Source organism: Garra rufa, chromosome 2 (genome assembly GCF_049309525.1).
Source record: "Garra rufa chromosome 2, GarRuf1.0, whole genome shotgun sequence".
Lineage (NCBI taxonomy): Eukaryota > Metazoa > Chordata > Actinopteri > Cypriniformes > Cyprinidae > Garra > Garra rufa.
In genome coordinates this window covers 66,443,819-66,459,222 of record NC_133362.1, presented here as the reverse complement: position 1 = coordinate 66,459,222, position 15,404 = coordinate 66,443,819, and the positions used below count along the sequence as shown (strand labels likewise).

Here is a 15,404-nt window from a genome sequence, read left to right as displayed (position 1 = left end):
AACGACAACAACAAACACAAACGAGTGAATCACAACCGAGAATGATTTCATGAAAGTGTAATATATTAGATATGACATGCAAATCAAAAATAACCTACCTAAATATGAACCTTCTTGGTAATTTGTATATTTTATACATTTTATAAAGAAGTCTATTAACTCTCTGACTGTCTTAATAATGCACTACTGAACTAGGAGCTGATTGAGATGCACCCAGAGATTTAGTTTTCATTGATTTTTATTTATTTTTATTATTCTCATCTTAAACAGGACAAAGTGTACAAACACAGGAAAAACTCCTGGAGAATCATCAGAGATCCACGTGACACACTATTATAAAGATGGCGTTTATTAAAGAGGAGAGTGAAGACATGAAGATTGAAGAAACATTGAAACATGAAGATACTGAGGAACAAAGAAAGATGGCGTTTATTAAAGAGGAGACCGAAGACATTAAGATTGAAGAAACATTGAAACATGAAGATACTGAGGAACAAACAGGTTGGTTTTCATTCTCAAAGCTGAATTCACTACAGAAATGTCACAGGAGTGTAGAAATGTTAAGACATTTGACAGAAGTGTTGAGATCACATGACAAATACTAACGCTTCCTTCAATATCCTGCGTTCACACTGAGCATTTGTTTTCAATGCATTATGAGATCATGCATTTAAGTTGTAACAATAATATGGAATTAGCCTAAAAAATATATATATTTTTCAGTAACATTAAACCCAATATCTGCTTCTAATATTAAAACCATTGATTTCTAGCACTTAGGCTAATTATGCAAAAGTATCTAAGAAAATTATTAATGTGAAAGTCATTTGCACAAACCTTGAAATGTAAGTGATCACATTTAGCTACTGCATGCTGACTACATTTAGTCATTTAGAGAGTTTGATGAGCAAATAAAACAGCCAGTGGACACTAAAGCTACATCTAAATTAATCCGGATACAAAATTACATCCATCAATTTAATGTCATAAATACCACAGAAACCACATGCTTATTTATGTTAGAGCTGATGAAATTGTTATGAGAATATTGCTTGTAAATCAATTACTTGAACAACAAATTATTTTTTTATTTATTATTACATATAACTTTTTACTTTTTTCTTCAACTGGATGATTGATTTAGCTGTCTAAAGGACAAGCGCATATCAAGTCTTCATGTCAAGCTCGGGGGGCTGTTTCAAAAAAGACGCTCAGAAAAGCTGGAATTAAAGTCCAAAACGTGACCTGAAATAATCTAACAAATCTATTGGGGTTAAAGTGGTACCATAAATATTAACCGTAATGTAAGAGCATTATTATCTTGGAAGTAAATGTAAATCAAATGTAAGCTGACTGATACAGTCCTAATTATTAGCTCAAATGAGTAAATGTCTGTTCCTCTTCCCAGTTAAAATGTAGTCTGGTTTCTATTATTTCTATTTAAATTTTGTGTTTTAAAAACTAGAGATAGAAGATACAGCTGTTATAAAACCACAGGCTCAATCTGGTTAAAAAGTTTTAACCAGATTGAGCCTGTGTCTCTTTATTTTTTAGGAGTTATTATTGGTAAAATGAAACCATCTTCTTACTGTATGGACATTGTCCCTTCACACTTTTATTTCACACTAAATATTTAGAGAATTATAAATAGCAGTCTCACCTCAGGTGTTGCACCACAGAATTTGAAACATGCAATAGTGGAACCATTGATTAAAAAGGCAAATTTGGACCTGTATCAAAACTGCCATTTCTTCCCAAAGTGTTAGAGAAAGTTGTATTAATACAACTGCTGTCTTTTCTATATTTACATGGGTTTCAGGAAGTGCTCCAGTCATGTTTTAAATCCTTGTAAAAGTTTTTAATGACCTGTTATTAGCTACTGACTTTGGTAATTATGCTTTCCTCTTTCTTTTAGATCTTACAGTGGCATTTGACACTGTAGACCATAATATCTTGGTTTCTCAATTAGAAAATTGCATTGATATTAAAGGGTACTGTGTAGTAATGGTGTCCTCTTCAGCGTCATTCTCGTGTGGAGTTCCTCAAGGTCCATTCTTGGGCCTGTTCTGTTCTCTATATATTTGTTTCATGTAGGGTCCATCTGTTGAAAGTCTGGCATCTCGTTTCATTTTTATGTAGATGATTCTCAGCTTTATCTGCCTTTGAAAAGGAAAGATGCAAAGTCGAAAGGACCATTGTTGGACTGTTTTCAAGAAATTTAAGCCTGGTTGACTCTAAATCTTTTTTAAAGTTTAATGAAGAAAAGAAAAGTTGTGGTATTTGGATCTAGAGGTGCTCGTGACTCTTCTGAGTTGGATCTTGGTGTTTTAAGATTATATGTGAAGCCCAATGAAAAAAATGTGGGTGTTATTATGGAGTGAAAACTGGGTAAATGGGTTAATTCAGTAATTAAAGCTAGTTGTTTTCAGTTGAGTTAATTATCCAAAGTGAAGTCTTTTCTATCTTTTAGTAACTTAGAAAAAGTTAAACATATGTTTAGGTATTAACCAGGCTTCTCTCACACATTTGCAGTTGGTACAGAATGCTGCTGCTGGTATGTTGACAGGAACACAAATGAGAACATATTACACCAATTATGGCACCTCTCCATTGGCCTCCTGTTCATTTTAGAATCGATTTTAATAGATTTTGGTTTTAGTGTTTAAATCACTAAATGGACTAGAATATTCTGACTTAATACAGCTATACACTCCAACAAGAGCACTTAGATCCACTGAGCATTTACTTTTGTTTCTTCCTCACATGAGGTTACAAACCGGGGGACCTAGTCTTAAAACTCATTTTTACTCATTGACTTTTAACAAAGTATGAGAGTTTTTATGATTGTGTTGGACTCTTGTCTGTTTTACAGTGGTGTGAAAAAGTGTTGGCCCCCTTCCTGATTATTAAAATTTTTTAAAGTTTGTCACTTCAATATTTCAGGTCATCAAACAAATTTAAATATTAATCAAAGATAACACAAGATGCAGTTTATTATATCGCAAATATTGCGATTGCGATGCGATTTTCGATTTTTGTGTTCAATACTATTAAGTGCATAAAACAAAAATTATGAATAAAATATGTTGTTACTTTTACGACACAGAGGGTTAAAAAAACTAGAGGTCGACCGATATTGGTTTTTACCGATACCGATAGCTAGGTTGGACCACACTGGCCGATACCGATTAATTAACCGATAGTTTTTGAAAATGGATACTGAAAGGAAACTAAAATAGTGCTCTACTAGTTTTTTAAAAAGTACAAAACCATACTTTGTAAATTAATAAAAATATTAATATGAATTATATATTGATCATTAAAGTTATTTTATAGTTCATTAATGTTAAGAAAATAAATCTTTACATTTTAACAATATGTAAAATAGCAGTTTCTATGCTTTTTGTTTATATTTGTAATCTCTGTATGTCAGTACTGCCATCTTAAAATTATGGTTCAATTTAAGTGATGTTTCATTAACAAATTTCAGGAGGAGCTCGCGCAGATAATTAACACGGCCAATTCATCATCAGCAATCACTCCCTATCCAATCACTTCCCTATCCAATTACTACAGTCCCTTTAAATAACCAAGCAGTCCTACCTTCAGCTATCTCTGATTTCAGCATTCCTCCCACCCCCCCTTTTTATTTTCTCCTCACCTCCAGCCAGGGGGGGAGCACTATTGGGTTTGGGCCAAAGGCCGAGCTCGGAGCCCTCTCCCGGACAGCATGCCAAACACGCTTAACTTTTACGCTGTTTATTATATGCAAAAGTGAACTAGTGAATTAGATTTTATATTATATTTAATTCGTGCAGAATTCACTTTATTTTTATTTTTTTTATATAAGCAGGCTACTTTTTAAAACAATAGACAGTAACATATGACAGTGGCTGCTTTAACAGGATTCAATGAATGCACAGATCTATTTCGATATATCAGATGTTTTGTCCTGCTCTTTAAAGAGATTTCTTATAAAAGTATTAGAAAATGCAAGTGCATTTAACCGCATCTGCAGTTGAGCTTTTTAGGATGAACAAACACAAAGAGAAAGTGCAAGTGAAAGTCTGTCAGTGCGTGAGTTTTGTGCATCTAATAGTACTAGTACTGCATTACAACCGGCAGAAATGAAGGCATATCTAAAGTAAAACACTGCGGGTGGATGCACACACTGTCAAACAATCCGCACATGTCTCATAGTGCAAACTCTGTGCAATGAAGCCCGCCGCGTCTCTAGCAAGCACACGTGCCATATGCGGGAAAAAACACAAGCTCGTTGAAAAGAGGATTGCGATGCATCGGAGAATCCATTTTTCACTCACCCTTAATGAAACCGTGCAAAAGTGCAGCGCTTCGTTGTGCGGACAACTGGCAGCGCTGGTATCACACACACACACAGGATGAGTCGCGTGTAGTTCAAGGGGAAGTCTAAAGGGGAAGTTTATTTAATCACCAAACCGGCAAATGTTTACTTAGAGAATTATCAAAAAAGCGGCAAAGATTAGTTTAAAGAGATCAAACGAAAAGAGAAAGAGCGATATATATTGTTGTAGCCATTTAAGAATTTTTTTCTGTTTTACATTGTTTAAATATTATTTGTTTATTACGAAAGAAGTTTGTGTAACTTGTAAATGTCAAAGAGGACGACGTGGTATGAATTGGACTGCAATAAGCCGGGAGAATTGGAGAGGGTCAGATACAATTTTTTTGACAACTTCGTACGTTTTTATTTGTGGGAAATCCTTTCTCAAACGAATTTCGTTTTGTATAATTTTTATCTTAATTTTTAATTCATATTTTTGTTGATCAGTTATTTAAATCAAATAAGACCAAGGAAAACTGGCATTGTGAAATTAAGTGCGTAACCATGCTTCCGCGGCCTGAAGAAAAGGCTAAAACATAAATTATATCTCTATATGAAGCATACAGACTTTATTAGAGCTACAGAAAAACAAACGTTTCGCTTAAATGCACAATCCTTGATCTTCCAGGGTCAAGTCTTTATGAACATTAACAAAGATTTGGGACAGATATGATGTAATGTAAAACTATGAATTAGCTGCTTTGCTGCTGACAAAAAGCCGGTGCACTGCGTACAACCTTGTTTCCATTGCCATTTTTCTGATTGGCCAGCAAGCCAGGAACGTAAGATTCGACCATTTTGATTGGCTAATAGGTTTGTCACTCAAATGTCAGAGGCGGGGAAAAAACCTCAGCCTCCTGAGGTTAGGTTATCGCGGGAGTTAAAACCTCAATATCGATGCGATAAAGGTTAATCGTGCAGCCCTAATACACAATGCTAAAGGCTGCATATGTTAACAATCACTACAATAAAAACACATTATGCTTATGAAAATACCAGAGACTGCTTGATGAAGAACTTAAATAATATATGATTAAAATCAAGTATTTCTTTGTTTTCAGTTTTGTTCTGTGTCCTCCATGTGCTTTTGTTTATACTGGTATTCTGTATCCGCATATGTCAGAAATTTCATATAATTTAACTCATTTAACTGTAATTTGATGTGGTTTTGTGTTTCGTGTCTTTAAACTGGGGTTAACTTTAGTCTTTTTTCACCTTAGACCTGATGGCACTGAAAGAGGAGAGTGAAGTGCTGAATGAAATGGAAGAGAAAGATCATGATTTCATAAATGGAGAAAAATCTTTTAGTTGTTCACAGACTGAAAAGACCTTAAGAAAAAGGACTCAGAAGACAGGGAGAAGTTATTTTACATGTCAACAGTCTGGAAAGTGTTTCAATCAAACAGAAAGCATTAAAAGACACATGAGAGTTCACACAGGAGAGAAACCATATGGCTGTCAACAGTGTGGCAAGCATTTCGTTTATAGAAGAAGTCTTAAAACACATGTTAGGAGTCACGTTGGAGAGAATCCCTACACATGCCTTGAGTGTGGACAGAGTTTCCATCAAAAACAACTCTTTGAAGACCATATGATAATTCACACTGAGCAACCCTACACATGCCCTCAGTGCGGAAAGAGGTTTAATTATAAAGGAGAATTTGAAGGACACTTACGAGTTCACACTGGAGAGAAGCCTTTCCCCTGCAAACAATGTGGAAGAAGTTTCAACCAAAAAGGAAACCTTAACAGACACATGAGAGTTCACTCTGGAGAGAAGCCTTACACCTGCCAACAATGTGGAAGAGGTTTTAACCGGAAAGGAAACCTTGACAGTCACATGAGGGTTCACACTGGAGAGAGCCTTTTCACCTGCCAACAGTGTGGAGTAAGTTTCACTCAAAAAGAAAGCTTTATCAGACACATGAGAATTCACAATGGAGATCAGCCTTACACGTGTGATCAGTGTGGAATGAGTTTTGATCGACATGAAAACCTTAAAGTCCACATGAGAACTCATAGAGAGAAATCCTACACATGCTCTGAGTGTGGAAAGAGTTATTGTCAAAAACAACAATTTAAAGTCCACATGAGAATTCACTCCGGAAAACAACCCTACACATGCCCTCAGTGCGGAAAGAGGTTTAATCATAAAGCAACCCGTGAAAACCACATAAGAGTTCACACAGGAGAGAAGCCTTTCACCTGCCAGCAATGTGGAAGAAGTTTCAGGCAAAAAGGACACCTTGACAGACACATGAGTGTTCACACTGGAGAAAAGTCATTTATATGTGGTCACTGCGGAAAGAGTCTCAGAAATAAAGCAACACTTAAATACCACATGAGGTTTCACACATGAGAGAATTGTAGTTTTAGGTTATCAGTTTGACAGTCATGTAATAACACCAGTGAGAAGTCTTTGCTGTGCCATCACTCAAACAAGACAATCTTGAGGATCACAGAAGCACCTCTGATAAGTTTCAAAATATCTGAGCAGTGAATTTGGGCTTTGTTTACACCTGGGTTTAAATGTGTTTTGGTTGATTGGATCACAAGTAGACTGTCTCTGTATCACAGTTTCTTTTGACCACTTCTCTCCCATTTTGTCAAGGGGAGGTTAAATGCATGGGATCTTAGAGATCTTCCGATCAAATAATATACAGGTCCTTTTAAAAAAAATTAGCATATTGTGATAAAGTTAATTATTTTCTGTAATCTACTGATAAACATTAGACGTTCATATATTTTAGATTCATGACACACTAACTGAAGTAGTTCAAGCCTTTTATTGTTTTAATATTGATGATTTTGGCATACAGCTCATGAAAACCCAAAACTCCTATCTCAAAAAATTTGCATATCATGAAAAGGTTCTCTAACCTAGCTATTAGCCAAAGAGGGAAAATAAATAATGAAGAATACTTAGTAAGTAGTGCTGGTGATAGTGAAAGGAAGTCAATAAATTGAGAACGGGATGAATGAAAAATTGTAGTGCAATTTACAGAGGGGTAATTGCATTAATAAATGAGTTGAAACAAGCAGATGAGATGTATAAAAAAAGTTCTTGAGGATCGAAGATTGATGGTAATATGTAATAGTAAAGAGCAGAGGAATAGTGATAAAATTTAAATGGTATATGAGCAATGATTCAAAGTTGCAATCAAATAGGAAATAAAACATGGAGACGTGGAGTAATAACTGGAGTCCCATTAAGTGTGAACATGGGAAATGTAGAATAAAATGTAATAGAAGCTGAATACTTACAGATGAGTGTTTTGTTTTCTCACCTGAGTCATGTTTGTCTTAAGCCCAAGTCATGCTATCTCTGTTGTTGTAGGTACATTTGATTTCATAATGGAATCTTCAGTGGTGTGAAGCATGAGTCATTTTTCATCAATACGGTTCAGGAAAATTTCACCACACCAGAGCAACTCATTCTCAGTGTCGGGTAGAGCTGTAATCGGGCCTTAAAAGTTAGGCCCGACAAGGCCCGAGCCCGACCGAAATCAGCCCGAGCCCGAGACTGACAGCTTTTAAAAGCCCGAACCCGTTTACAGCCCGACATCATTGAAATGTGCGCACGCACACAGCACTTTTGCCTTTTGTCAAGAATGAGTCATTTATACATTTTTAAAGATAAATTATTAATGACTTGGCTATAGGCCACTAGGAAGTTATAACAAAGAAATGAAATAAGTCCTCTAACATTGTACCATCTCAGTAACGACATCTCGCGCTCAAATAGGCTTAGGCATAACCTATAATTAATATAGCCTAAATAGACCTGCTACGGGCCTATAAAAAAGAGTCTTTCTTAACAAAATAAATAAATATACATTCTAAATTAAGATATTAGGTGTCAATAACGAAATTAATACAAAGGCTCCGCCGTATTTGCTTCGCCACTTCTCTCCACATACCGGTCTCAATGCGACGGTGAACATCAGTTGAAATAATAAAATAATAATGCCAACATAAGCCTATATAGCCTACTCTGTTTACTTTATGCATGTAAGACTCAATTGATATTTAGTTATACATAAAAAAAACCTTTACTCACTAATATTAGGATATGTTTGTGTGGAGGAAAATTATTGAATCCACTGTATATGGCTTCAGCGCGGTCCTCCGCTCACTGATGGTGCGTCCAGCAGCACTAAACACCCTTTCACTGCTGCTGCTACTGGCAGGGATGCTTAGTACTGATCTGGCTAATTTGGCAAGTTTTGGGTAGGATGGTTTGTTGATGTTCCGCCAGCTAAGAACATCTGTTTCATTTTCCATGACAGCCGTTTCAATGTAGTGAGTCACGAAACGCATCACCTGACCACTCATTTACCGCGCAAGCCCGAGCCCGGCCCGAGCCCGTGCAGAATGCTAAAAATTAAGACCGAACCCGTCGGGTCCCATCGGGTTCGGGCAAAGATTTACAGCTCTAGTGTCGGGAGCATTGTGATCCTGCACCAGATCTACGTGACTGAAGGACTGAATTACCTCTGCTCCTGTAATTTATATCAGGACTGCCATGATGTATTCATATTTCAAGAACTTTTGTAGCAATACAAAGAGAATAAACTGGTTTTATAAGGGAAGCTGGTAATGCTGTTTTTAAATTTGTTTATTCATTATCTGCTCACATCTGGATAGATTTAATAGTCTTATATTTGCAGTTGATTTCAGTGTTACTCAACTCTAAGTAGGGACAATTATAATAACAGTAACGTTCACTGCTGCTTGGTTTCAACCAGACCCCGAAACAATGAAGGCACAGTTTTATCATTTCTTAGATAAACTGAGCAGCACGTCAAAACACACCACAAGCACTCATGGTCGTTAATTGTTATAATCTATCGGCGTTACATACTCTATTATTTTTATCTACAGCCAAATGTGCTTCATGGCCCCTTTCCATGTGTGTTACTTCTCTATAAATACACTAAGCACCATTAAAAGCAGAATACATTGATACTTTGCTAAACCAATGCACAAAAAACAACACTGCAAATATACCTGATTGTTCAAACCAAGTTTGTGACCAAACTTAATACTTTGTGAACACAGTACCAATCTGGGAACATTACTATTTTTTTTACATTTTTAAATAAGTCTCTTGTGCTAAATGCATGCCTGCATTTGTTTGATCAAAAATAAAAAGGTAATATTGAGGAATATATCACATATTTAAAATAATGCTTTTCTATTTTAATATACATAAAAATATAATATTAATACAGAAATACATTTATGTAATCAAAGCTGAATATTAATCAGCCATTACTTAAAGTCTTAAGTATCACGCCATGCTTCAGAATCATTTGAATACGATTCAAATGATCAATGTTAGAAACAGTTTGTCAGGAACACAGACTCAGGAGAATGTCAAGTGAAGTGGATGATACAGTTTGTAACACTCTCCTTATCAGCCGAGTTACAAGACTAAAATGGGGTCGGATTTAAATGAGAGAGATGACTGGTGGTTACAAGAATGAGACATAAAAGAAGATTGGTTTAAATAGATTTGTTGTATTTACAAGGTTCACATAAATGACTTTAAAACAACACGATAAAACCAGGTAAACTCATTCTGTTAAAAGAATACAGTTTGTTTGTCCATACCCTAAAACAGTCCAAGAATAGACCTTTCTCACTGCCCTGCTGAAAAAAACAGCATATGCTGGTTAGGTATGTTTTGGTACTGGGATGCTGGTTTTAGCTGGTTTATGCTGGTCCTTAGCTGGTTAATGCTGGTCCTTAGCTGGTTAATGCTGGTCCTTTGCTGGTTTATGCTGGTCATGTTGCTGGTCAAGGACCAGCATAAACCAGCAAAGGACCAGCATTAACCAGCAACATGACCAGCATAAACCAGCAAAGGACCAGCATATTCCAGCTAAAACCAGCATCCCAGCACCAAAACATACCTAACCAGCATAACTAGAGGTTTGACCACTGAGTGCACAAGTTCTCTGTGCGTCTTACTGCCGTTGCAGTACTGTTCACTTGCTGCTGTTGCAGCTCTTTCTGCTTAGTTTCTGCACAGCTAGCTACAAAATGGATGTAAGTATAGAAACGTTATCATTTTATTTCCAATGTAAGTCTGAAAATCTACCTTAATTATTATATGGAGGAACTCTTTGTCCACCATCTCATTTCATAAGTTATACATCTCTATCGCTATTTCAACTCTTTCCTTAGACCAGTGGTTCACAATCTGTGGGCCACGGCCCACCAGGGGGCCTCAGTGATCCTCCAGGGGGCTGCGAGATATCTTAAAATGAATTTAAATATTCTCCTATAATTATTAATAATTTTATTTTCGATATAGCGCTAGATCACAATAGAAGTCATTTAAGGTTATCTTTCGTATAGAACAGGTCTATACCTTGTTCTTTTATTAAACAAACTAAATAGCGAGAGTACGCAGTGTGTAAACATGAAGTTTTATTTTGGATGTGATTAATCATGATTAATCATTTGACAGCCCTAATATTTAGCGTACTCTTTTAATACACACACACACACACACACACACATACATACACACACCTGCCTGGTCATAATGAGACCCCTTCACTTCATTTGATTGCAAGCACTGAAGAAAAAAAAAAAAAAAAAAAAAAATCAAGTGGAAGTGCAGGTGTTCTGAGCCAGGCTATACACACACACACACACACACAGCATTTATATTTTATCTTGAATTTTAGGGAATCCATCCAGAACCGGTCAGTCATGTGGTGGTGCAAATAGTGTTGTTTTTGGCGGCCGATTTTCATTTTAGTTTTAGTCTAGTCTTTGTGTGAACCTGACATTTTAGTTTTTATTAGTTTTAGTCAAGTTCATACACCTTTTAGTCCAGTCAACTTTTAGTCGACTAAAAGTCTGAGCATTTTAGTCTTATTTTAGTCAGAATTACCCATGACTATTTTAGTCTAGTTTTAGTCGACGAAAACTAATGACATTTTAGTCTAGTTTTAGTTGACGAAAACTGATTACATTTAGTCTATTTTTAGTAATGCAATTTTATTCAACCCAGTCAATATAGTATAAGTACCTAGTAGTATAGACAAACCAAAGTTTTCTTTTAGCCAAACCCATTTCAAACAAGGCTATCTTATTATAGTATTGATACCTTATAGGCTGAAAAATGCATCCATTGCAGAAGATGCTCTAATTTGAATTTACAACATTTATTTTACCTACCAAACATGTTAGAAGTACACACATAAATTGAAAAAATTTTTTAATAAAAACAATAAATAAAATAGCATCACATGACAATGCCAGAAAAAAAAAGAGAAACAAGGTTTGAATGGTAAAGCTACAATTTACTAAAAATTAGTGATGTGACGTTCGACACAGAAGCTTCGAATAATAAAATTAATCAACTTAACAATATTCTTAATTTACTTGATCATCTATGCATACAAGAATATGTTGTACTTTTGTTTTGTAAGTTTATTTATAGATTAATTCATTTATACCTTCTGTAAGTAAAATATTTCTTATGGTTTTCTTAGCATACATTTATTTATTTTATGAAATTGTCCAAAAATTGCTTGGACAACTGGGATGCAAAAGAAACGTTTTCCACCTTTGACCACAAGATGTCATTTGTGTACAACGTGTTGAAAAGCTTCGAGTAATGAACCATTTTAGATACAGTTGATCCCTTTGGTGCTTTGAAAATCACAACTAAAAAGTAGAAAAAAATGTTCTTCCTTCTTTTTCGCCCAAATATGAACCCTATCTGGCCGGCCATTTGTCCCTTTATCTGTGTCAGACTTAACTATGTTTGTAGGCGTCTTCTAGATAATTCAGCGAGTGGAGCTTGAGGGAGTGACGTCGCCTGCGGTTTAGGCTAGAAGGGATACAGCTCTGGCTACTGGGCATGCGCACATCAACCTAACATTTCGTTTCGTCTCGTTTTCGTCAACGAAAATAAAAGAGACATTTTAGCATAGTTTTTATTTTGTAAACCACATTTAGTCTCGTTTTTATTCGTCAACGATATTTCATAATACATTTTATATAGTCATCGTCACATGACCAGCATTTTCGTTTCGTCTCGTCTCGTTTTCGTCACGTGATAAAGGTTCTTTGACGACGATATTAAGTCATAATTTTCGTTGATGAAAGCAACACTAGGTGCAAAAGCCGACAACAGGAGGCAATAATGGTGTTCAGTCCACATTGTACCAGGCATACTCAGGTCAGACAAAAAGTAATGTCTATTTTACTTTTCTGGGAAATCAAAATGTGGAATTAAATGGATAAATGGCTTACTGGATCCTTTTCTTAGGACCATTTCCCGACCCCAATTTGATGGCTGCTGGAGCCAAGCTGCACGAGGTGCAACCTCAACCACTCATTGCCCTTGTGTTCAATGGCCTGTCTGAGATAGAGCTGACTCCATCTAAATTTGGTCCTGTTCCACGTGGATCCCCTATGTCATACTATTGTCCACCTGAAACATCAAGTGACATTACACTGCACCACCTGGCCCCATAATTCCCTGCTCTTCCTCTCCCTTTGGATTGTGCTTTCTCCAATCTTAGCTTTGTGCCAACGTTGCACCAGCAACTGCACCTACAGTCTTTGCAAGTGTCTCCACAAATGGCCAGGGAAATTGAGAAGAGAACCAGGCAGCAGTCTAGATGTCCTGCATGGGCACAGTTACGTCAACCGCGCCTAACTGCCTGCGCTTCTTGGGAGGGAAATGTGGATCCAGAGGCTGCAGCAAAAGCCCTTGCTGGCCAAATAATAAGAGGCTCTAAAAGGCAAACTCCTGCAATGCTACAAGGTCTGCAAATGGAGTCTGAAGTCCTGTCCAACTATGCTAAACTGAAACAAGTTAATGTTATGTCTGTTGGGTTCGTCATTCCCCCTGGAGCACCACATCTTGGGGCTAGTCCAGATGGTAGGGTCTATGACCCCTCAGAGTCACAGCCATTTGGACTTGTGGAAGTTAAAGTGCATATTGCAGGTTAAAAAAAATTCGAGATAAACATATATTCGTGAATGAAAATACTATACGAACCGTTAATACACTATTTGAAAATATTTTACAAGACCTAAGGGCACAAATTTAGAAGACAAAGTGACGGTTTCCTTGACCGCTCTCAAAAACAGCTTTTTTTTCCACACCGCGTCATATGACGTCACGAGAGGGAGTCGTTCGCCTAGCTCTGTTGCTATTCAGTAGGAGCAGTCGTGAGTTAGTGTGTTTTCGGTAGTTATTTTTTATTTCAAATGATCATCGTCATGGTAAATTATTGTGTTTATGGAGGCTGCACAAACTCCAGCCTGTCAGGACATCATGTCCACGGGTTTACTTACAATAAAAAGAACGGTGCTATCTTCCGTATATGGGTGCGTTTGTGCGGGTGAAGAGACGGGCCTATACTAATGCATCTGCTTCGAAAAACGCGTTCACTTTACACCGGAGGGTTATCATCCCGGCGATATGATGCAGTTCGACATGAGATGCTGAAGCAAGAACCAAGTGAGGCTCAGAGCCGGTGCAGTTCCTTCGGTGCACACAGCACCTTCATCGGGTCCGCTGTCAGACTGTGGTTCGTCCGAAGCCGTCAGAGATACAGCTCGACGAAAACGGGAACTGCACCGTAAGTCTTGTTTTTCTTCTCACAACTTCTCATAAATACCAAATCCGTGAACGTATTTATTTAAATAATGAGACAACGAGATGTGTATAAGTTTTTGTAAAGCACCGTAGCTAGCTTTTAAGCATTAGCAATATCATTTTAAGAACCGTGTAAAAACGGTACCATAGGAGAAGGCATTACTGGTCAGTTATCCTGAGTTTGTAAATATATTATAATCCTCAAGTCTATTTACAGCTTGGTCACATTGTTTGCACAGCTAATTTGTAATTTATTGTCATGTGTTGTGTTTATAGGGCTTTGGGAGACATTGCAAGACATGAGGCTGTGTGAAGATCTGAAGCAGTGGAGCCAGCTGTTATTAACCTTCTCTAATGTCACACATTAGTGTGATACCCACACTGAAAATATTTTTCTTTCAGTAGTATATGTTTTGTACATCTACATGTATATATTAACAGTTGCAATGTTGTGTTTTAAGTTGGGTATTAACAGTACTATGAAATAATATTTATGATTTATTGCTGTATAAATTAAACTGAATTGAATTAACCATAAATGCAGATCTGCTTGATATATATGTTGTAAACTTCAATAAAAATTTATACAGTAAGACAATTTGTGATTGTGATTATTTTTTATTGTTTGTCACCAAAATGGGGCCATTCAAAACCTTTATAACGTAATCCTTCCTCTGTAAACTGTCTAATAGCTGACACAACACATGCAGGTAAGGGCTTCCTGATGAATACCAGCAGACAACTTGACTGTGTGCTGTCAATATTAATTGTCTTATACCAATGGCATCATAAAGTTTTACTTTACATATATTTGTGACCTAAATATAGTCAAACTGTAATCGAGATTACATTGTACTGTTTATTTGTACGTACAAGTGTTTAGCTCAGAGTAATAAATGATCTCTACAATAAACTTACTCATGTCTGCTGGCCTGGAGATGTCTATGATCCTGCCTGAAATGCATTTAAGCTATATGTAGAACCTGTTTTGATTTCAGACAGCAGGCCTCAAAGCCTGGGTGCAGAGTCAGAGACAGCACACATCAAGTTTGGGGGTATTTCCCATAAGCATATAATACAACAAAAAGGTGTTTATCTCTCGCGCGCGCGGTAATAAAAACCCGCTATTCACGTAACGTTTACGTCGGATATTAATGAGTATGACACGCTTGATCAACGATCATTCGTTTGTGTTACTGGTAAGTAGAATCAATACTTCTAGATGACCAATGCTATGATTTTGCCTGATTAGATATCGTCAGCTAACACTGATCTCTCACAGACACCTGCCCTGTTCTCCTCACATCACAACTTAATTTGTCTCCTCTGACCGCTGTTCTGTTTAATCCTGGCATGTCCCTGCTCTCTTGGCCACATAGCAGGCTCATATTTGTGTGTGTGGTT

At 36.7% G+C, this 15,404-nt stretch overlaps 1 protein-coding gene across 1 annotated transcript; it reads left to right on the top strand.

Annotated features, from left to right (window-relative positions):
• Positions 1–276: 276 nt before the first annotated feature.
• Positions 277–8,886, top strand: LOC141325689 (uncharacterized). Its single transcript, XM_073834446.1, has 2 exons — positions 277–501; positions 5,584–8,886. The coding sequence occupies exons 1-2, from the start codon at positions 342–344 to the stop codon at positions 6,720–6,722; spliced, it is 1,299 nt and encodes a 432-aa protein (XP_073690547.1). The 5' UTR covers positions 277–341; the 3' UTR covers positions 6,723–8,886.
• The last annotated feature ends 6,518 nt before the right edge of the window (positions 8,887–15,404 follow it).

What these genes read in the sequence shown, in the direction of transcription:
- LOC141325689 (XM_073834446.1), top strand. Translation starts at nt 342, where the DNA reads ATGGCGTTTATTAAAGAGGAGAGTGAAGACATGAAGATTGAAGAAACA. An exon ending in AGATACTGAGGAACAAACAG is followed by an intron (nt 502 to 5,583) that starts GTTGGTTTTCAT and finishes TTTTCACCTTAG; the next exon opens with ACCTGATGGCACTGAAAGAG.